The 20939-nt window shown below is 49.0% G+C and overlaps 3 protein-coding genes across 3 annotated transcripts; 1 reads left to right on the top strand and 2 right to left on the bottom strand.

The window, feature by feature from the left end:
- Positions 1–8102: 8102 nt before the first annotated feature.
- HOO65_060582 (Quinidine resistance protein 2) lies at positions 8103–9686 on the bottom strand (the record flags this gene model as incomplete). Its single annotated transcript, XM_071001169.1, has 1 exon — positions 8103–9686. One exon carries the CDS (start codon positions 9684–9686, stop codon positions 8103–8105), a length of 1584 nt encoding a protein of 527 aa, XP_070857932.1.
- A 4623-nt stretch (positions 9687–14309) lies between these two features.
- Positions 14310–15679, top strand: HOO65_060583 (uncharacterized protein; the record flags this gene model as incomplete). Its single annotated transcript, XM_071003904.1, has 2 exons — positions 14310–14501; positions 14576–15679. 2 exons carry the CDS (start codon positions 14310–14312, stop codon positions 15677–15679), a joined length of 1296 nt encoding a protein of 431 aa, XP_070857933.1.
- Positions 15680–16122: 443 nt separating this feature from the next.
- Positions 16123–20890, bottom strand: HOO65_060584 (Vegetative incompatibility protein HET-E-1; the record flags this gene model as incomplete). Its single annotated transcript, XM_071003603.1, has 4 exons — positions 16123–16524; positions 17154–18296; positions 18357–20303; positions 20372–20890. 4 exons carry the CDS (start codon positions 20888–20890, stop codon positions 16123–16125), a joined length of 4011 nt encoding a protein of 1336 aa, XP_070857934.1.
- Positions 20891–20939: the final 49 nt, after the last annotated feature.

A 20939-nucleotide genomic window follows, 5' to 3' on the forward strand; every position in this document is an offset into this window, starting at 1 on the left:
AAGGCCTCAACTTCTCGGCTCCGGGTGCCCTCGCCACAGCCAAAAGAAAAGGAAATGGCTTTAGTGGGTCCTGTGGCTTTTTTGAGGTGTCCGCCCGGAGATGCCCAAGGCCCGCTTTTACTTTTCTCCCTCTTTGGCTCTCTGGTTTTGCTTGTGCAAGAGACACCCCCGGCTCAATCAGCTATGAACTGAACTGGATAGTAGATGGAAGAATAAAATGTTTAAAAAAGGAAAAAAAAAGGGGGCCGGGACACGGCAGGTAAACAGATAGACAGGGGACAGAACGAATTTCGTACTGATGCGGTACAATCCACAGTGAAAAGGTACAGGATCAGAGGCAAAAAGAGAAGAATGCAAAGCAGATGTGCGCACAGTGCCCGCAACCAAATTAACAATAAGTAGCAATAAATAAAGACTTGCGGTCGGACCACGACGCGCCAAACCTCGTGGGAAAGAGGGAGACGAGAACCCGTGAGAGAAAGAGAGGATATGCACAGTGTGTTCGGATACGTAATATGCACGGTACAACTCCGTTGCGGCCGGGGTTGGACTTTGGGGACAAGCTGGGAGCCCACTTTTTCCCTTTTTCTTTTTCTTTTTTTTTTTTCTTTTTCTTGTTCTTACTCTTTAGCCTTCTCACTTTTGTTGTCGTGGGTAGGCGAGACGCCATGTCATGTTCTTGTTGTTATTATTCCAGACCTTAGTCTAGGGCTGCGCGTGCTCTCATGCCACATTCAGCACTATCACGTACCATGCTGTGACAGCATATAGAATAACATCGCATGCGCCGCTCTCAGACAAGGACGAGCTTTAGGGAGGAGACAGATCCTAAAGAGACGAAACGGGAGGGGAGGTGGCAGCACGGAGACAAAGAGAGCAAGTGAAGTGGAAACGTGGTGTTAAGTTAACCAAGAGTCGTTCCATAGGTTTACGGGGCGGGCGGGGGTGGTTAGGGGCTTTGGTTTCCTGGGGCGGGTCTAACACGAAGATGAGAAGAGAAAGTCGCCGGGGAGGGAGGGAAACGGTTTCGTTGGCTTTGGTTGTGCGTAGTTTGAATTGCTGGGTTATTGCTATGGCACTGACTGCACTGACTGCATTACACTACGGTACAGTATCGTACAGTATAGTGCACTACACTAGGCTGAGTATTACTAACTGGGATGCAGGCTCCACCTCCTCTCCTCGCCTTTGTCTCCGTTCTCTACGTGAGCCGGTGCCAATTTTCTACCGACTGCTATTTTGTCGTTGTTTGTTATTGAGTTGCAGTTTGTCTTGGCTTGCCCTGCCTGCCTTGGCTTTTCTTTTCTTCTGTTCTTGCTGCGGTTTAGACATGTTATTGCTATGGATTCGGATTTGCTTTGCGGCGTTTCGGAGTTAATCGATCATGGTATTTTTTTCATGTATTTCATTTTATCACTTTTTTTTCTTTAAAAATAATGTTTCTATGAGCTGCTCCCGCGTGCGTGTAAGCAGGGAATGTCTATATTCTCGGAGACCCGGTTCTATCTCACATGAGAAAAAAAAAACAAGCTAGAAAAGTCACGATTTCCTAAAAAAAAAAAAGGAAAAAAAACCCCCCCCAAAAAAGCGGTTTTTCGTCTCCGCTTGTCATTTTGCGGCTGGAATCTCCTGGTCGCTCTGTAGTGTAACTACTTCTATGGTTTTCAACAAAAAGTCATCTGTTTGGACAATTGGAAAAGCCTCCCTCCCCAAATTGCCCCCGTATTTTCCGGACCAAAGTGGACCCGTGCACACAGCTTTTAACACAGCTCAAACTGCTCTCCCCCCTCCTTCCTAGAATGACCAGCGCCCCAGAAGCTTGTTGCTGCTGGCAGCTCTTACGCTTTCTTAGACAACCACACCTTGCCTACGTCCCCGGGCCTGCTCCTTCCGATTTTCTCTCGTTTGCTCCGTCCAATCCCTCCCCCTCTTTCCTTTCCCTTTACATCCCTCTCTACCTGCTTTCCCGTTTTAGTTTGTGGCCAGGCAACAAGGAATCTAGAAAAATAGGAGACCCGAAAAAAAATACCGTAGAAGCATCGCCCGCCCTCCCCCCCGTAATTTTTCTCTTTTGTTTCTCTCTTCTTCTCTTTCTGCTCTTTGCATCGCCAAACCCGCATCGCGTCTTGTTTGTTCACACATTGTTATCAAGACGCACCAGCGCAGAAAAATCGCAACGCTAGGAAACCAATCGCGCCGATATCGTGCGCCTTATTTTTTCTCTTCCAATTTTCCAGTCTTTAATTTTTTTTTTGCGCGCCTCTGATTCTCGATTTACAAAAGAGTTAATTGCAATCTCCGTGCCGGAATATTCAACGGTAAGCAACAGACCACACGTTATATAGATACCAAAAAAAGAGGCCTCGCTCTCCCCGGGCGCTGGCTTTGTGGCTCGTCCCCTCCTATGGCTCTCATCATCAACATAACCTTCCCCTCTTGAAAAAAAAAAAGAAGGCACCAACCATCGTTTTTATCACCCGCTTGCATCTGGTTAGTCGCCACTCGCACTTTCTCCTGCCCTTCTCACGTCCTACGTCCCACGGCCACGGATGGCTACGGATAGCCCTGTGTCCGATAGACGACCCACTGTTTTGCGTCGTAATTCACATCCACAGCAACCCAACGGCCGCCCCAGCTCTAGGCTGGCTCCTTTCAGTCCCAGTGGGCGCTCCCCCAATGAGACCTTACAAGCGCCATAGGCACTCCAGCTTAGTGGTTTTTCTCCTATACCTGTTGAGAACGGGAACTGTCGACGCAAAGTCGGCGCTGTCCAGGGGTAACACCCGCTTCATTGGCCCCTTTAGTGCTTTAGTGGGATATTTCAGTGGACGCCTTCAGTGGACGTCTTCAGTGGACTAGCTCCTCTAGGGATTCCTTCAGTGGTCTCATTCAGTGGCCTTGCCTCGCCTACATCTATTTTAATCTAATTCCGGCACCTGACCTCGGCCACCGGCCATCCGGCCTTCATTGTGCTGCAGCTGAATGTCCAGTGCTGCCTCCGGCCTCCACAATTTTCTTTTCTCTTCTCATTTCCCTCTTGTTGCTCCCACCTATTTCACCGACTCTTTCTCTCTCCTCTCTTCCTTTTTCTTTCTTTTTTTTTTTTTCTCTTACTTATTTCCTCCGACTTTATTCTATGCCCCCCCCCCCCCCCCCGAGTCATCGACCGCTCGCCCCCCCGAACTCCTCCTTTGGCCTCCCTTTCTGAATTTTTTTTCTCCTTTGCCGTTTTTGATTCGTTGTATTTGACCGCGTCAATTGGCAACTATTGCACTCGTATCATCTCTTCTAATCATTAGATCATCCAGCCCAGCTTAACATCACCATCTACCGCGCGAATAAATCTTCCTCGCCCAAGCCGATTTCCATCCTGAGCTACCCACGCGATCTTTTATCTTTCTACTATTTACCATCTTTGACCTCAGCCCTACAATGTCGGCCCCTGTTCGCCAGACTGCTCTTAGAGCTGGTGGCGCTTGTGTTCGTTGCCGCAAAGGCAAGACGCGCTGTGTCTATGAAAATGGCCGCGCTCCGTGTCGTAACTGTGCCAAGGGCATGCACGAATGCTTTCTTCCCACCGATGCCCACGCTCACGTACACGGACAGACGCCGACCAGAACTGTGAACCGCCCACCGCGCGAGAGCCTGCCGGCCTCTGCAAATGAGCGGACTAGCGCTCAGCATGCTCCTCGCTCTGGTGGTGGCCAACCCGACAAGTAAGTCCATGTCTCTTCTTTCCCTTGCTCTTCCTACTTCCGTTTTGTCTTTGCTATCTATCCCGCCGTATGGCTTAAAGTCTATCCGGCTTCCTGTCATATGATTCTGTCTCTTGAATCTCCTATCTGCAAAGATGAGCCTCACAGTTCGTTGTCCTAGTTACTTGCATTTCTGTTCTTTTGAGCCCACCCCTATTCCATTCCTCTTTCCTCTTCCTAGCCTCATTGCTCGCCGCCTCCCCCTCCCCCCCAAAAAAACCTACTCTCTCCACTCTACGGTCCCACAGAATCCCGGTCCCCGAACGCCTGCGCCGCCTATCACACCAAGTAACAGAAAGACGAGGCTATGTCACTATGTCATGTGTTGCCTGTTTTTGTTGTGTTATACCGCGCCAAAACCAACAAGCAGCTCAACATCAACAATTAGTGCTAGCTTTTTGCTGTCTACCATCCACTGCCTTTGACTTGCCCTATCTTGCTCGCACACAGCTTGCTTGCCTTGCCTGGTCGACACCGATACCCTTGTCTCTCCTCATTCTCTCTTGTCTCGCTTGGCTATTATTCCCTGCCCTCCCCTGCCGGCTATATAATCCCATTTCCACTTTGGTCCTTTTTGGCTTTTTTTTGTGAGCGGAGCCGCTGGGCTCATCCTTCTTTCCGACGGGCCTCGCACAGGTGAGAAACGAAAAGGATGGAAGCCCAAGCAGGGACATCACCCACCCGGTGAAAATCCGACCTGGTCTAGCTTGGCCTCGTCTGACTCTGACTTACGCTGCTCATCTTGACCGCTTGCCCACCCGCCCTCCTTGCCCTCTCTGGGGAATGCAAAGGAGGCGCAGTTGTTGCAAACCCCAACCAACATGACCTACACATGCACAGAGTCGAGAAAAAAACGCCTGAAGCTCAAGCATCCAAAATCAATGCAACTACCAGCCGGAAAATGGGCTTGTGGCATGACGTTACCTCCATTTTTTGGGTGGAATTTTGACTTACGGTCATTACCTCCACCCTTACCAGGTCGCAAACCTCAAAACCACGCAGCAAGCAAAGTCCACTCTAGTGAGTGCAAGGGCCAGCCACGGCGCCTTGGCGCGTCATCATTACCAATTCAGTAATGCCACCCAAAGTTGGGATTGTCCTCTTTTTCGGCGCTTTTAGCCGTTTGATTGGCTCGTTCATCTTTACGCGCATGCTCTCCGGATTGCCACAGCCGCATTTCTCATACGCTGCTTAGCTGGCTCTACGTCTGCCCTGTGCCCCCTTTTTTTTTCTACTTCTCTATGTCTCTGTTTCGGTTAGCGGTTAGCCCCCGAGTTTGAGTTTTTTTTTTGTCCAGTGCGTTGGGTGTGAATTCCGTCCGTGTGTGGAAAGTAAGATCCTGCGTGGTACCATTCTATCGCCCGGGTTACAGCCCATCGCCTGCTTGCCCGCCTCGCCTGGCCACGCTTGTACGGCGTGAAAATACCAAAAACACAACACCGAAGCGAGAAAAAGTCCTCACCTTTACATGCAACTGTTTTTTTTTTAATTTTTTTTTTAAATCTTTTGGCATCTTTTTTTTTCTTTTTCTCACCGCTAACAATGAAATCAACTGTTTTAGGCTTGGCCCCGAGTTTGCCGCCGAATGCGAACAAGTAGTGTCTAAGGCCTTCCCGGCCAATATTGTCTTCCACAAGCCTACTTTCGTCCAGCAAATCAAAAACTACAGTACCGATTTGTCTATTGCCTATGGCATGATGAGCTGTGCCGCCCGGTAAGTCTTTCTCCTTTTTGCCCCCTCGTCTCTTTTATTCCCCGTGTCGTGTTTCCTCCTTCTCCCTCCTTCTTTCACAGCCTGCAAAACTTCCCCCACCTGTATCCCGATTGGCCAGATGCCTCCTGGCAATCAAATCCCAATCCCCGTGTCTCGCTCTCGTCTTGTACTGGCCTCACTACTTTCTTAGCTTGGAATGATTCCATCGGCCCACTTTTATTCTGTGTCAGCACTGTTGATCTCCGATCCTGCCTGGCCTGTAAAATATGCTTTTTGCCCGATTCCCGCCCGGAGGTGTCATGACTCGCTTTGTTCGGGCCCTTTGACGTACCTTTTTCTTTTTTTTTTTCTTTTCGCATCATGATTCTTATACACCTAATTACTACTTCTGACTAACATTGGTAATTTTAGCTCATCCTCTGCTCTAATTAGACGGTATGGTGGCTCCCTTGGAGCCACTGGAGCTGCTGAGCACTTTGCCCAAAAAGCGATTGCTCGCATCAATGAGACTATGGACAGCCCGTCGCTTGCCGACATCCAGGCCATGTGCTTGGTAGTCATCCATGAGTGGGGTTCTCGTAATGCTGTTCGCGCTTACATTTATCTCGGCCAGGCTGCTCGCATGCTTCAAATGTACCGTATTCTCAACAGCCACCAACACCAGCCTGATAGCGACAGGTTCTTGCGTGAGGAATCCTTCCGTCGCACTCTGTGGTTGGTATACGTTCTAGACTGCATCCTGTCTAGCACTCCCGGCCGTTACCCTGCTCTCTCGGCCGCTGATATTGTTGGTGTTGCTCTACCTTGCACTGACGTCAACTACGCTTTTGGCAACGCTGTTTATGTCAAGACCATCGCCCTTGAAGACCCCGTCGGCATGCCTGCGGGTGCCCCTACTGATGATATTGGCGAGTTTGGGCACATTGTTCTAGCTACTCGTATATGGCGTAATGTTGTGCATTGCCTAACTCTTTCCTCCGTCTCCAACTTCAACGAGGATGATCTCTATTCTTTGATGGGCGAAGTCGATCGGCTGCGTGCTTCTCTGCCTATGCAGTATGTTGACAAGCCTGGCCAGATTGGCCTCCATATCACCATGGGCTCTGGAACCACGTATGCCATGATTCACTGTATCCTGCACTGCGCTACAATTTTCATTCACCGTCGCCGTCTATTGCAGTACGTGTCTCTTGGCATCGACAACTGGCGCAAGATGCCTCAGTGCCACGAGATTATCGACCGCTTGATGACCTCTTGCCATACCATAACCTCAATGCTCATGGCTCTCGAGATTAGCTCAGACAAGGATTCGATCTTGAATTTCCCTATCTTTATGCTTTTCGCCACTTTTACTGCTAGCTCTACTGTGGCTTACTTGTCATTGAAAGGCCTGACTCCTCCTAGTGCTGTTGAGACTGCTGCTACTATTGTTAAGGATGGCCTGCATCTCATGGACACTAGTGTTGACATTTGGCCCTTGATTTCATCATGGTCGCGCCACCTAGCAGTCATGCAACGTGTGCTTAACAATGATGCCGCCGCCGCCGCTCGAAATGCTGCTAATGCCGGCTCAAACAATCTTACGGTCCCGCACATTCAGCGCAACTCTCCTTCTGTCAAGGACGATGCTGCTTCAAATGCTGACACTAACCCCGATGCCATGGATTACGACCAGAACCAGGTTGTCAATTCCGACACTGCTCGTGGCGAGAGCGAGCCTCCTATGCGCCGAACTGGTGGCATTGCCACTATCAACGGTGGAACTAGTGGTGTGCCTACCCCTGGTCGTGGCAGCTCGCCCAATGCAGAGACGAACGGCGATCGCCAACCGACACCCAACACCGAGGTTAAGTCGGAGGCACCAGCACCGAACCCAGCTTCGGCTAGCATGGACATGACATCGGCCGAGCTATGTGCTGCATTTGAGAAGCAACTACTTGAGCTTGACGATCTAGCTGCGCTCATGGGTGGGGGTGTTTAAGAGGCTAGCCTATTTGACATTCTCCCCTGCTCTTTGTCTTTTATCGTCCACTCATGTTTTTTCTTTCAGAATCTTGGGGTTTCTTCTCGTGTAGAGGTCTTCCCTTACTCTGTTCAATCTTGCCTCTGTTGCTTGGCTTATGTGTCTTTGCTTGCACTTGGACTATCAAATGCTTTAACGAGATAAGATACTCAAGTGTAGTCTTCCGCCTTTTTTGTTTCCTTCGATTCTCAACTTCTGTTTCCCTCTTCCTGATGCTGTTGTCGTCATTGCCATGTATCATTCTCTAATGTAGACTGCTGATCATGTTTCCGATTTTTTTTTCCCTTGTTGGTGTTGCTTGTTTCTCTTTTTCTTTGGCGTGGGGTTTGCTTATCTGTTCGTTTTCTTGCCTTTGCTATCTTGCTTTTTATTTTTTTTTCCCCTGGTACGAAGCGTTGGTGTTGGGCATCACAAGCCAAAACTTTAATTTGGTTTACTTTTTCCACCTTTGTTTTTGCTTTTCTGGCTGATTTTTCAAATGCGCTCTCTTGATTATTAGTTCGCATTGAGCTTGGTGTGTTGTCCGCTATTCTATTTCATGAATTGAGTTTATTTGTTGCCACCGCCTCTTCCATGATCTATGACTGTGTTTAGTTGAGGGCTGGAGCTTCTAGTGATTTTCTTCTAATTCACTACGCCATTGCATTCCGTAGTTCATAATAACTAATAGCATAGGCACGGCTGCCAGATAGACCGACCCAACAAGAGTAAATGCCCAGTTTACACCGATTACCTTGATCAGCGGAACCACTGCCGCGCTTGCACCAGCACCGACTAGGCAGCGAGCAATATTATTTGCAGCCGTAGCGGTCCCCGCGCGCGCACGAGAAACATCGACAATCAGGGCATTCGACGTGTTGCTGTACCCAACCATGCCTCCTCCGAAGACGAACATGAGCACACACAGTATTGAAATGTGGGCTTGGGCATGTACGGCCCAACCCCAAGCCACAATGGCCACGGTAGCTACAAGCAGTGGCGGCAGACCGGCTTGAAGACGCACGCGTTCGATCGGGAAGGTGGCTAGATCGGGCTGTGTGTGGCGGTCGTGTGTAAAGTTAAGCCGCGCGCTGTGGCGTCGGTAGTTCCAGTTCATCAACGGCCCGACTACTGCGGCGGCAGCGATTGAGCCGGCAGCTAGCGGTAGAAACATGAGCCCGATTTGAAGCTCTGTAAGGCCATAGGTAGCACGGAAGAGCGAGGGGATCGCGGAGGAGACAGAGTAGAAGCCTGAAAAGACTAGGCTACTACTTAGCAATAGTAGTCCAAGTTCTTTTTCAAAGAGGATCTGAATTGCGGGAAGTGGGTTAGGAAGGCGGAGTTCAGCACGTGGAGGGGGCTCCAGAGTAGACGCCTCGGGCAACGGTGTGCGCTGGCTAAGAAACAATTCCTTGACCAGCGCATATCCCGTTCTATTTAGTCGTGGGGGTGTCCGAGACCCGTCACCCACCAGCACACGACACGTCTCGGGGAGAAACATGAACAGCGCGAATAACATTATGCCGGAAAAAATCGCTAGGTACCAGAAGATCCAGCGCCAGCCGACATACTCTGCCAGTGTACCGCCAATAACTGGCCCTAGTGCCGGCGCTAACACGACGGGCACGGCAGTGAAGCTGATGTATGCACCCCGCTCAGCAGAGGTGACCACGTCGGCAACTATGGCGAAGGCCAGGGCCACGGTCGAGCTGCTTCCGGCGGCCTGTAGGCAACGCAGGCCAAGGAGGGCAGCATAACTGTGGGTACGCGCAAGTGCAATATTAGCGGCAATGTATACAGCGAAGCACACGATATACGTCGGCCGCCGGCCCGCACGATCGGCAAAGTCGCCGAGGAACATGGGCGTCAATCCTTGAAACACCATGTAGCTAGTCACGGTCAAGTTGATAGCACTGTTGGACACGTTAAAGGTGTGTGCAAGAGTTGGAAGTGCAGGGTAGTAGATTTGTTGTGTCATTGGCGAGAAGAATGCGGCGAGAGAGGCGGCTAGGACGATGCCACGTTTCTGCCAAGTGCTGTAGATGCTAAAAGCCGGTGCTATTGGTGTCGGCATAGAGCCAGAGTGTTTCTCAATCTCAATGCCCGACCCGTTGGAGCTGACATCTCTAGTAGCTGCAATGAGCCCACTGCTCATACTCAGGCGGTTGTGCTTCCGTATCGCGGTGGCAGATCCATTTGTAACATTTGAGGGCATAGTAGCTAAAATACTTCCTAAGCATGTACTTGGAGACGAATCTTGGACTTGCAGAGCTACAGCTAGGACAAACAGGAAGCGCCAAGCTCATAATTACTATTTGTATCTATAGGTCTAATCATTATGATGTCGGATGACTTGTGACAGGCATTTGCCGAAATCGGCGCCGAAGGCAGTTTAACGCTGTATTTTCAGCATGCAGCTTGCTGAATTCGTACGTACTCACCCTTGTGTTTCCTCATTGGCGTTGGGAGGCAGCTGGGCTGATCCGAAGCGCTCCAAAGATGGCACATATTTCCCCATCACGATTATGGTTGTTGCTTGATGTTATCTTGTCGGACGGGGCAGCGGTCTGCCTCCCCGCAGAGGTCTAGGGGCTCGGAATGGCTTAGGTTGTTGTTTCCCCTGGAATATCACGGCATTATAGCAACATGACTTGTTGCTTTTGTGCTTTTCAGAAGCTTGTCAGGGCCTTTGACTATATGTTGTATACCCATTAGTGGCCGTTCTATTTCGGCCGGTTGTGAGGCTTGCACCTGAGTAGGCAGTTGTGCTCCCATCGTTGTCAAAGCCATTATCACCAGTCCTAGCTAGTAGAGTATAGCCCAGCTCGATCCCAGTGAGGCCCTTAAAACAGGAAAAATGAGGAGAGGTTGGTTTCTGTAGGGACACCTGTTCTGCGTGGACGGTGTCTTTTTTGTTCTTTCCACGACTCCTCGTGGTTGAGACGTAGATGCTCTCTTCCCTGCTCCCGAGCTCCTAAATAGATTAGTTAAGATAAAATCACACTGGACTGGCTATCAGTCTCAGTCCATCATTCAGAAGTAACCATCCACAAGAGTAGCCAAAACCTTTACAAGAAAAGATCAATTGGATCCAACCAGACTAGCAGCTTTAGGTGGCTTAAACAGCCCTTCTAACCCTGGCATGGGCTTGGTCGAGACTCTGGCCAGGAGCGGGAGCATTGCTCTTCCCTTGTTTATAGTTCCATTCATTACCGTCAGGTATAGAGGATGGTCTGCATCTCACCTACTCCTATTATGCCTTGACAGACGATATCAAGACTTGGGAAAGTCACGAATCTGGATAGGCCTTTTATTTGGCTGTCGTTTTGTAGACTGGCAGAACAGCTCGAATTACGCCGCGTAGCACGACCTCAGGTTTGTCCATCGCTGTTTTGTTCGCCGCGGGGTGCCCTGTAGTAGTTGTATATGTTAGTTGTGGCACTATGCAAGTTCTCATCACTTGTAATACAGACTTTGGAAGAATTTTGCAGTAGGCCCAGCTGAGATGGTCAAGTGCGTTTATGGTCTTCCGGGCCTCGGCTATTGCTGCTTCAAGTTTCTTTTTTGAAAATCAGGCTAGGGTCCTACCAGACTGTCAGTCACGTTCTGTCTGGCGTTTGACATTTTGTGTCTATGCCCACAGTTTTGCGTCCTCTGTGCAGGTGCATGAATCGCATTTTGCTCAAGTTAATCTTCGGCTCGTTCTCGCTACGCTATCTTGTAGTAGTCCTTAGCCAGTCTCCAATCGACCGGAGGCTAGACTTCAGTAACTTCGATGGCGTGTAAATCAAGCAGTTGTCGGCGTGCCCAAAGCTCTGCTATGAACAGCATGTAGAGAATTGACGAGGCCGGTGATCTCCGGGGCAGGCTACCCCCAACCTTCCTTTCCACTGGAAGTTCTTCCTCTACAGATCGGCTCGCCTACCTGTTTACTAGACTCGAGGCTGCCCATTCGCAGAGGGGCTCTGGTCATAGTCGACTTCTCAGCCTAACTTCCCGGCTAGCCTTCCCTTCTTGGCAGCGTCAACGGCACCCTCAATATCAAAAGTAGTTGTTCATGTGAGTTGAGTTGAATATATTTAACGTCTACGGGAATCACTAAGATCAAACGACGCTTGTTCATATGATGTTCCACAGTTTAGATTTGCCTGTGATGATATCTGTTAATTTCCAGATGAGGGTTGTAGTGGCTCTTTTCGGATACGTCATGGGTAGCTTTACTGCTTGCATCAATAGTCTTCCTGACATTACCCTTCTGGGGCTCGTTTTATTGTTATCGTAGTATTTTGCGTCTGGCTATTGTTATTTCTCAGAAATACGATCTTCTCAAGGCTCTTCCGCGGAGGAAAGAAAGAAAATAGATTGAAAAAAAATGAAAACCCCCCAAAACTCAGATTCAATATAAGTGCAAACTAGTGCCGGAATTCGTGTCGAAATATGTAGCCTTCATAGCTCAGTTGGCAGAGCGCGACACTAGTAATGTCGAGGTCAGCGGTTCAAATCCGCTTGAAGGCATTGTTTTTTGTTTTTTTTTTGTTTTTTTTTTGTTTTTTTTTTTTACAAAACCTTGATTTTCTTTTTCCTCAATCTTGCATGTTTGATGGTGCTGCTGTATGTAGGATCAGTTGCTTTCTCATATCAGTAAATATTACCGTGGAAAACCGGTAGGTAGACGCTAAATAATACATACATACTTCATATCAGTAAAAATTAAGCAACGCCAGGTAGTGCCATGCTAGAACGGGCCCGGGACGGCGGGATTTACAAGTGAGAAAGCTGGCACTATAGTTGAGTAGCAACAAAAGAAAAGAAGTGTATCTACTACTCTCTTTTTATAGAGACAATATATAGACCTATAAGCAGCTACGTAGACTTGGTGGTGACAACCCCCAGTAAAGCCTCGAAGCCGGCCGAGCAACCATTTGAATAGCTTGGGCAGTATGGTACATACATTGCCAGTGCCAGATGTCAATATATGCTAACGTCCGCCAGAGTAACGCCTTCTTTAGCTAGCCCAGATGGCACACACGGCCAGCAAGAAACAATAGCACACACTGAGGCTCCACACAGAACTCCCAGCAGAAGTTTCAGAGGCAAGGAGGAAGCATGTCTCTATTCTTCTCCCTTCAATCACTCAATGGTCTATCTAGATGTATCTATAGCCTCCAAGGGATTTCCTAGGCAGGGCCCAAAAGCATGTCTATGTACGCGCTCTTTCATTTCATTGATTAAATAGAGCTTCTCTAATGGCCTGCCAAGGCATTAGGCTTATGAATTTGTAACGCCTGTTCTCCTCTACTGTATAAGGGAAAAGAAAGCTGATTCGAATAATTGCTCTAGCTACTAAATATCTGCGTACACATCTCCATACCACGTGACGACTATCTGGCGGAGTTCAAACCCTACAGACAAAACTCCGACTTCCACGACTTCTACGACTTCTACAATTTCTACTGTACATCCGAAGCAAAACCCTCGGACACTTATCGCAAAGCAACGGCAAATTATAGCTTCCGTCTTTTGAAACGTGGGAATCGCTTAAGCGGCGTGTATATTACTCCTTTACATACATAGCATCAATCTAGATTGGGCGGTATACAGCACAGACCCTATACCAAGCGTGTAACAATAACAGAATAAGAGCCCCTTTCGACTTGGCACGCTTAGTGCCTGCCGATCTAAGCGCCATGGTAACCAATACGCAAGAAGGTTCTCTCCAAGATCGGCGATCAGATATCTCCTTTTCGGATGCTAAGTTTACCCAAATAATGACAGAGGAAACTACAACGTTGACATAGTTTGGCAGACTTGAATAGCAACAAAAAGCTAATTTCCGCGTCCACGGCGAAACAGCCCCTTGATATGGTGGCTGTCGTTTTCTTATGCAACTACGTAACTGATATCTCGTGAGTCTACGCAGTATGTGCTGTATGTTTTTGCACGGGGCCTGCCAAGAAGCCGCAATACCAATACCAATCCCTCAGGTAGCGCGCGCAATGCGAGAGGAGCCAACGAGATTGAGTGCTAAGACGATACCCGTACCCGAGAGGGCTAGAGAGCTAGTCCATAAACTTCTGCCTTAGGCTTCTATAGGCTTTCGCCTGCTCTTCGTCCGCCGTTTGTATCTCTTGCCCTCATCTCGTAAGCTCCATAGTTATGCCTCTTTACATGGAGCCTTGTAGGGAAGTGCCTGATCCAGTACTACAGAAACTATGTACTGGGCACTACCCATGCGTTAGTGGGTAGTGGCTTTGCATTACCTCAAACCGACCGGAAGAACGGTTGAAGATAGAGTTATTAAGGGGGAGGGCGCTAGAATCTTGGCATAGAGCTTTTTTGGTGGAGTTAGAATAGGCAATGGCTAGAATGGGAAGTAGGTCTCGTGGCATCAACGTCGTTTTGATATAGGAGGCGAGGAAAGTATCATGATGACATGGGGTATGAGACAAGGGGAAAAGGAGACTACGGACTCCAAGCGAAGATATGATCAATACGGCTTGATATCTTTGCCTAAGCTCAAGAGCGAAGGCATATAAAGATGGCTAGTTCCCTCGCCTCAAGTTGAAGAAGAAGGTTTCTATCTCCATCATCATCATCATCATCATCATCATCATTCCCTTCACATCCTGCTATCTTTGATAGTGTACATCCATTTGCCCATCTTTTTGCATACCGTCATTCACTCTTTTCGTTCACTCATTTACTCTTGATTTCAAACACTCGCTCACATCTTGTGCATATTTGATACTGGTTATCATCCATCTTCGCTTCTTTTTATATTTTTCACCCCAAATTTGTCTATACTACACCACTCTACACTTCAACCTCAACCGCAACCATGAAGTACAGCACCATTGCCACCATTGCTGCTATCAGCACTCCCTCTCTGGTCCAGGCCGCTTCGGGAACCATCAATGTTTTGACTATGAACGTTGGTGGCAAGGACGTCCCCGGCGACAAGACTGTTAACTCCCGGACCATTGGCTCGCACTTTGCCAAGCTTAACTACGATGTCATCAACATTCAATCGGTGAGTCTCTCAAGCCTATGGCATGCCCCAATGTAATCCCCTCCAGATAGAAGATGCTAACTTGGATTCGCCAGGACTTCGACTCTCATGATGCCATCTACGAGACCGACAACCACGGCCACCGTACCACCACGTCTGGCGGCGCCGGGCAGGGCGATGGTCTTAACACTTTGTCCAACCTGCCCTTCATTGACTTCCGCCGTGTCAAGTGGGACAAATGCTCAAACGCCGAGGGTGGCGACTGCGATACCCGCAAGGGCTTTACCTTCATGCGTATGCGTGCTGCTGAGGGTGTTTACATTGACATGTATAACCTGCAAACCGACGGCGGCATGCAGGGCGACGATGTTGCAGCACGCTCTGCCAACCTGGCCCAAGTGTCCGAGTACATTAAGAAATGGTCTGGCGGCAACGCTGTGATGGTCTTTGGCGATACCAACTCCATCTTTAGCCGTACTTCCGATAACATCAACGTTTTTGGCGACCAGAATGGCATGTCGGATGCTTGGTACACGCTGGTGCGCAAGGGCAATACCGCCGCTGATATCTCTTGCAGCAACCCCGCTAGCACTCTAATGTGCGAGCTTGGAGACAAGGTTATCTCGCGCGGCTCGGAGCTGCTTACCCTCGATGCCAGCACTTTTGAGTATGTTGGTAAGCAGTTCGTCCAGCCTGATGGCAGCGTGCTGAGCGACCGCGACCCCGTTCAGGTCAGCTTGACTTGGTCTCAGAGCGAGACCTTGCGCCAGTCTGACCTTTACGGCGCTCCCTATGGCGAGGTCTGGTTCAACGACGCTCCTGCTGTAGCCGCTAAGGGAAGCCGCCCCAAGGTTGCCAGTCTGGGCTTTGCTGGTGGCAACCGCGTTGACAAGGTGTCCGTGACCCTCAATGATGGCACTTTGCTTGAGCATGGTGGCAAGGGCGGTGACTGGAAGAGTCTTAACCTGGAAGTTGACGAGTTCTGGGTGACAGCCGATCTCTGCCAGGGCGATAGAGATGGTAAGACTCGCATCTTTTACATCAAGGCGACCACTTCCAAGAACAACAAGCTGGAGGTTGGTAAGACCACTGATGCCTGCCAAACTTATAGCGCACCTTCGGGCTTCCAGATCATTGGTTTTGCTGGCCAGGCTGGTGACGAGATTGACCAGCTTGGTGTCATCTACGGCCTTCAGTAGATGCTACGGAGGAGATAATTATAGTGCAGGCCTCTGGTAGGCAGTTTAAATGACCGGCGGGGTCATAATGAAGGGTATTCTGATTCTAGGATATCTCGATAATTTAGTGCTAGCCCTAACACGTACATAGTCAGCTTCTATAAATACTTGATCAACTAGAGTATATATCGGATTTTGATTCATATCTGTTGAATATATTCCCCCGTATCTGCATGTTATTTCTAGCCGCGAGGATATGGCCCAGCTCTATTCTGGTAAGCCTCTTGGTGCGGAAGGGGGGTTCGGTGGGGACGCCAGTTCCAAGTGGACGGTATCCTTTTTGTTCTTTCCACCACCCTTCGTAGTCGAGACGTAGCCGGTCTCTTCTCCATCTCCGTGCTCCTGCGAGGCTGAAGCGGTGTTCTGTTTCCGGTTCTTGGCATCCTAACTTGGCCTGGTATCGGCTAGCTCATTGCCTCTGATGCCCATGTGTCCTGGAACCCATAGCACTCGAGCCTTCCAGGTGTCTTGTCTGCCCAGGCTTTTAGGATTCGTCTTGCCTCGTCTACCGCTTCCTGTGATGTGCTGTTTTTGGTGGCTGCATTGCGGAGTCGATCTATGGCTCCTCTGTTGTCTAGACACAGCCAGATATCTCCAGCTCCTTCGCGAACTGTCACTCGCTTAGTTGCCTCGAGAGCGCCAACTACCTCCGCGTCTGCCACCTCCATCCACTTTCCCAGAGCTATGTGGTCTACTTCTTGGGTAGTTCCGTCTTTCATGATAGCCCATCCTGCGCCCGCGTTGCCACTTGCATCTTTCGATCCGCCGGAGCACGCGACGAGCGTTCCTGACAAGGTATTCTCTACCTATCTAGTGTGTGCCACCGTATGGCTTCCCTCCTCTTTTCATCCTCCAGGAGGGTTTCGAAAAGGGGAATGCCTGCAGCGTGGTGTAAGCACTCCCTTGGTGTCGTACAGTTCAGAGCTCTAAAAGTGAGCCCCGGATACCCCCAAGAGTATAAATATTACTTTAAACGGCGACAAAATACAAACAGTGTCGCTTATCGTGCTCTTATTAAGCCCAAGCCAAGCTTGAAGGCTAATGGGGCTCTCACAGACTCTAATGCCGATTCGCTTGGGTTATGAGTGGGATGAATGCTATTGTTTGACTAACTACAGTTTATTACAAAGTAGACTAACCATCAAGCTTTTGTGTAATACAACCGTCAACCATGCATCAAGCGTGAGAAAATTCTAAAGGATTGGTATTATTTTGAAGGATAGTTAATAAATATGCACAATTTAATTTAGAGCAGCGCCCTCCATGTAAAGCCACTGTCTAGCCTAGAAGCACTTCATTTTATACTAGGTTTCTTAAGCTAGTCACCAGATTCAAAGCCTATGATAGTGATACGACCAGACATAGTTCCCAGTCCTAGTTTTGCGTGGGATGATGCAGATGCGATAGGCCGATACGATGGTGGCATCCAAAGTACCCTTTGCCGATTCTCCATAATCCATGAACTATCTTCGTCGCTGCCGAATGTGTAGGATTTAGAGTGAAGCAAAGGAGATTTGTTAGCTGACGGCTCTGATGCTATCCGCTGTTCATTATTTGAGAATACCTCCGGTGTCGCCATTCCGCCATAGTCCGTAAGGGTCTGCAGACACGCACCAGAAGTCGCATCCCAGATCTTGACTGTGGAGTCTTCTGACCCTGATGCCAGTCGCTGTCCATCATTTGAGAAGACCACTGATGTCACAGACCAAGTATGGCCCTCAAGAGTCTGCAGACACGCACCAGAAGTCGCATCCCAGATCTTGACTGTGGAGTCTTCTGACCCTGATGCCAGTCGCTGTCCATCGTTTGAGAACACCACAGATGTCACCCAATGATCATGGCCCTCAAGAGTCTGCAGACACGCACCAGAAGTCGCATCCCAGATCTTGACTGTGGAGTCATCCGACCCTGATGCCAGTCGCTGTCCATCATTTGAGAAGACCACTGATGTCACCCAACGATCATGGCCCTCAAGAGTCTGCAGACACGCACCAGAAGTCGCATCCCAGATCTTGACTGTCTTGTCCCGAGACCCTGATGCCAGTCGCTGTCCATCATTTGAGAACACCACTGATGTCACAGACCAAGTATGGCCCTCAAGAGTCTGCAGACACGCACCAGAAGTCGCATCCCACATCTTGACTGTCTTGTCCCGAGACCCTGATGCCAGTCGCTGTCCATCGTTTGAGAACACCACAGATGTCACCCAATGATCATGGCCCTCAAGAGTCTGCAGACACGCACCAGAAGTCGCATCCCAGATCTTGACTGTCTTGTCCCAAGACCCTGATGCCAGTCGCTGTCCATCCTTTGAGAACGCCACTGATGTTACGCCGTCACTGTGGCCCTCCAAAGTCTGTAGGCAAGCATCCCAATCAGCTTCAACCCTTGGCTTTATCTTAATCCAGTCTGGTTCTTCATGTGCAAATATCCGCCTTATTATGCTGTTGGTGGGGCTGTAGACAAGTGCTGATGCGTAAACCTGCATCGGGGCAGTTTCAATCCCTCCTGTATTGGATAAGAGAAATCGGCTAGCATCTTTGACAATATTTTGAAGCTCCGTTGATGCTTTTTCCTGCTGTTAATTGTTAAAAATTGCTCCTTTCAAAATATATTCTCTCCTTGCGGGGCCACTTACCAGACAGGTTCCTAATCTTCTCATTGTCTGTACTCCAGTGTAGATGCTACGCATAAGGCTGAGAGCCTCTAGCCATTGAAGATACTTCTCTTTGAAGAAGGCTAATATTATATCGCTTTCCCTGGCTATTACATCTGGAGGGGAGTCATGAAGATGGTCAACCCAGAATATGCAAGAATATTTAATAGCAGCCAATGGGTCAGGGTCAGGAGCTGAAATTTCATTGATAAGACATCCCAGGGCCTGCAGGTTGTAAATATCGCGCTTCAATGTTTGGCGAAGAAGTTCCACTAATCGTACGAAGACCACCTGATGTTGATGCGAGATGCCATTAGGTAGTACCTGGTCTAAGGCTTCACCCAGGAAGTAGTCTTTTGCTGACTGGTGTACAAAAGAGACAACATTGTTATGAAGAGTAAAAAGTGACCCACACGACGCAACGACTTCTTCTATATCCTCTCTGTTGAAGTCCTTTAGGGCTTTAACAAGGGCGCCTAGCTCTTCTAACGTGATCGGTCGGTAGACAACGAGAACTTTGGCAATGACTTCCTTGTACAGTTGAGCATGTCGCGACTCCGAGATCTCCTTCAGCATTTGTCCGTACAAAGCATCAAGCCCAGGTGGAAATGACTTTAGCTTATCTAGGGTCTCCCATCTTCGCGTTTTTGGGTTGGAAAGCTCTTGACAAACCAGGGCCACCCACAGAAAAGTGCCGTGAGAATTTGATTGCAAGTATTCCAAGACGGCTTCCTTCACCTCGCCACCGTATCCCTTCTTCTGCACAAGCTGATTCACCTTGTACTTTATAAAAAAGTCGACTGCCGTAGACACTGAATCCTCGTTTATTTCAAGGTGTATCTTGACTCGTTGTGTGGCATCATTCAGACCTTGTTCGATTTCCGGGCGATTGCGGCTTGATACGATCCATTTGGCGCCCGAGGACTTGATGAAGTCAAGTAAGAGCTCCTGGTCCACAACACACTCATCCAAGGCATCGACGATTAAAACGGCATTCTTCAGACTCGAATCCTTAAACATAGCAGCTGCTATCTCGCTGATATCATGCCAAGCACCTTCATTTTCGAACAGCTGCTTTCCCGTACAATCGTACTTCTTTCGCACATATTCGATAAGCTGTGGATTGAGTTGTGCAAGGTGATAAATCAAGCCGCGTAGCACAGATGTGGCTGTACTTAGTCGACTACCGCCCGTGGCTTGGCAAAAGAAATAGTAGGGTGAAATTGACTGGTCCGACTCCAACTCATCGATGATACCGCAAAGAAGCATTGTCTTGCCTTTGCCAGGATCTCCTTTGATCCAAAGAATTCGGCTGTCCGCCTCGTTTTTGAACTTCTGGAAGTCCTGGTGCTCGAGAATCCATTTGTAAGAGTCTCTCAGCAAGCCACCTTTTTTAACTTCGATATTCTTCTTGTCCGTGCGAGGGTCGGTTACGTAGATGTCCTTAAGACATTCTTTGTACTTGTCGTCTTCTCGCGCCTTTGCTTGTTGTTCTGCTAGGCTCTGTACCGCTGTATGGATGTTTGCCACGTCGGCTTGCATAGCAGCTGTTGAATCGTTGAGCTTTTGCATTTGCTGTTGGCTCTCTTGGGTGTTGTACTGCTCCATAACACCCTGCACAGACCTTTCGGCTTCCTTGATGTCAGCGAGCTTGCCTGCCCAGTCGTCGATCAAAAGCGCATCCCTGAAAGCAGTGACGACCTTGTTACGGTCGTAGAGACATATGCTCCTGATTTGATACTCAAGGAGCTTTTGAAAGAGCTCGACGATGTTCTTCTCCAGTCCATCCCGTAGAACAACTGTGGCTGTATTGCTTTTATTCTCGTCAAGCAGCAAGCCGGCCAAGTTCCAGTACCATTCTGTTCTGCCCAAAACATACTGGATGCCTTGGCGATTTTTGAGCGCTTCAGTGATGGGGCCAGTCAAAACCTATTTGGTGTTAGCTAAGAACATAAAGCTTTGTATCATCTTCCTACAGGTATACTGTAATCACGTACTTCTATTCCAAGGGAGACAGCTGCCCATATAACGGCGGCTTCTGGAGCGACGCGAATAGCTCCATCTATGATCCCTCTGATAGAATTCACTGCCTGCAAGCCGTTGTCAACTCTTTGCTTGAGGGCAATCTCTTTTTTCGTTCGATCGATCCCATCCTCAACAACCTGTTTCATTTGAAGCGGTGTGACTTTGATTCGATCGGTGGATGTCGTGCTAGTCGTGCCGGGGTGGAGCCGGGAGAGGATGATCTTCTCAAATGCCTCTACTAGCGTTGGCTCTTCCGATTCCAAGTTACTGTACGCCTGTTGCCAAATCTTCTCTTGTAGGCCAGGCAATGACACTGGCTTGGGCTTTGCTGGTAGTGGAGAGGACGCCCCATGTAGTGGCTGTCCGGTCGGCTGAGGTGTTGACTGGGTTGAGGTGGATGGGGGTAAGGTGGATGCCGTGGCTGAGCCAGACTTTCGAGTGGAGGACTTGAGCTTTTGGAAGCGGGATTTGATTTTCCTCGACATTTCCATCTTTCTGACGTTCTAGGGTATGTAAATGATTGATAATGTTGGATGATGA

This window comes from Ceratocystis lukuohia (assembly GCF_044167205.1).
Source record: "Ceratocystis lukuohia strain C4212 chromosome Unknown Supercontig6_pilon, whole genome shotgun sequence".
Classification (NCBI taxonomy): domain Eukaryota; kingdom Fungi; phylum Ascomycota; class Sordariomycetes; order Microascales; family Ceratocystidaceae; genus Ceratocystis; species Ceratocystis lukuohia.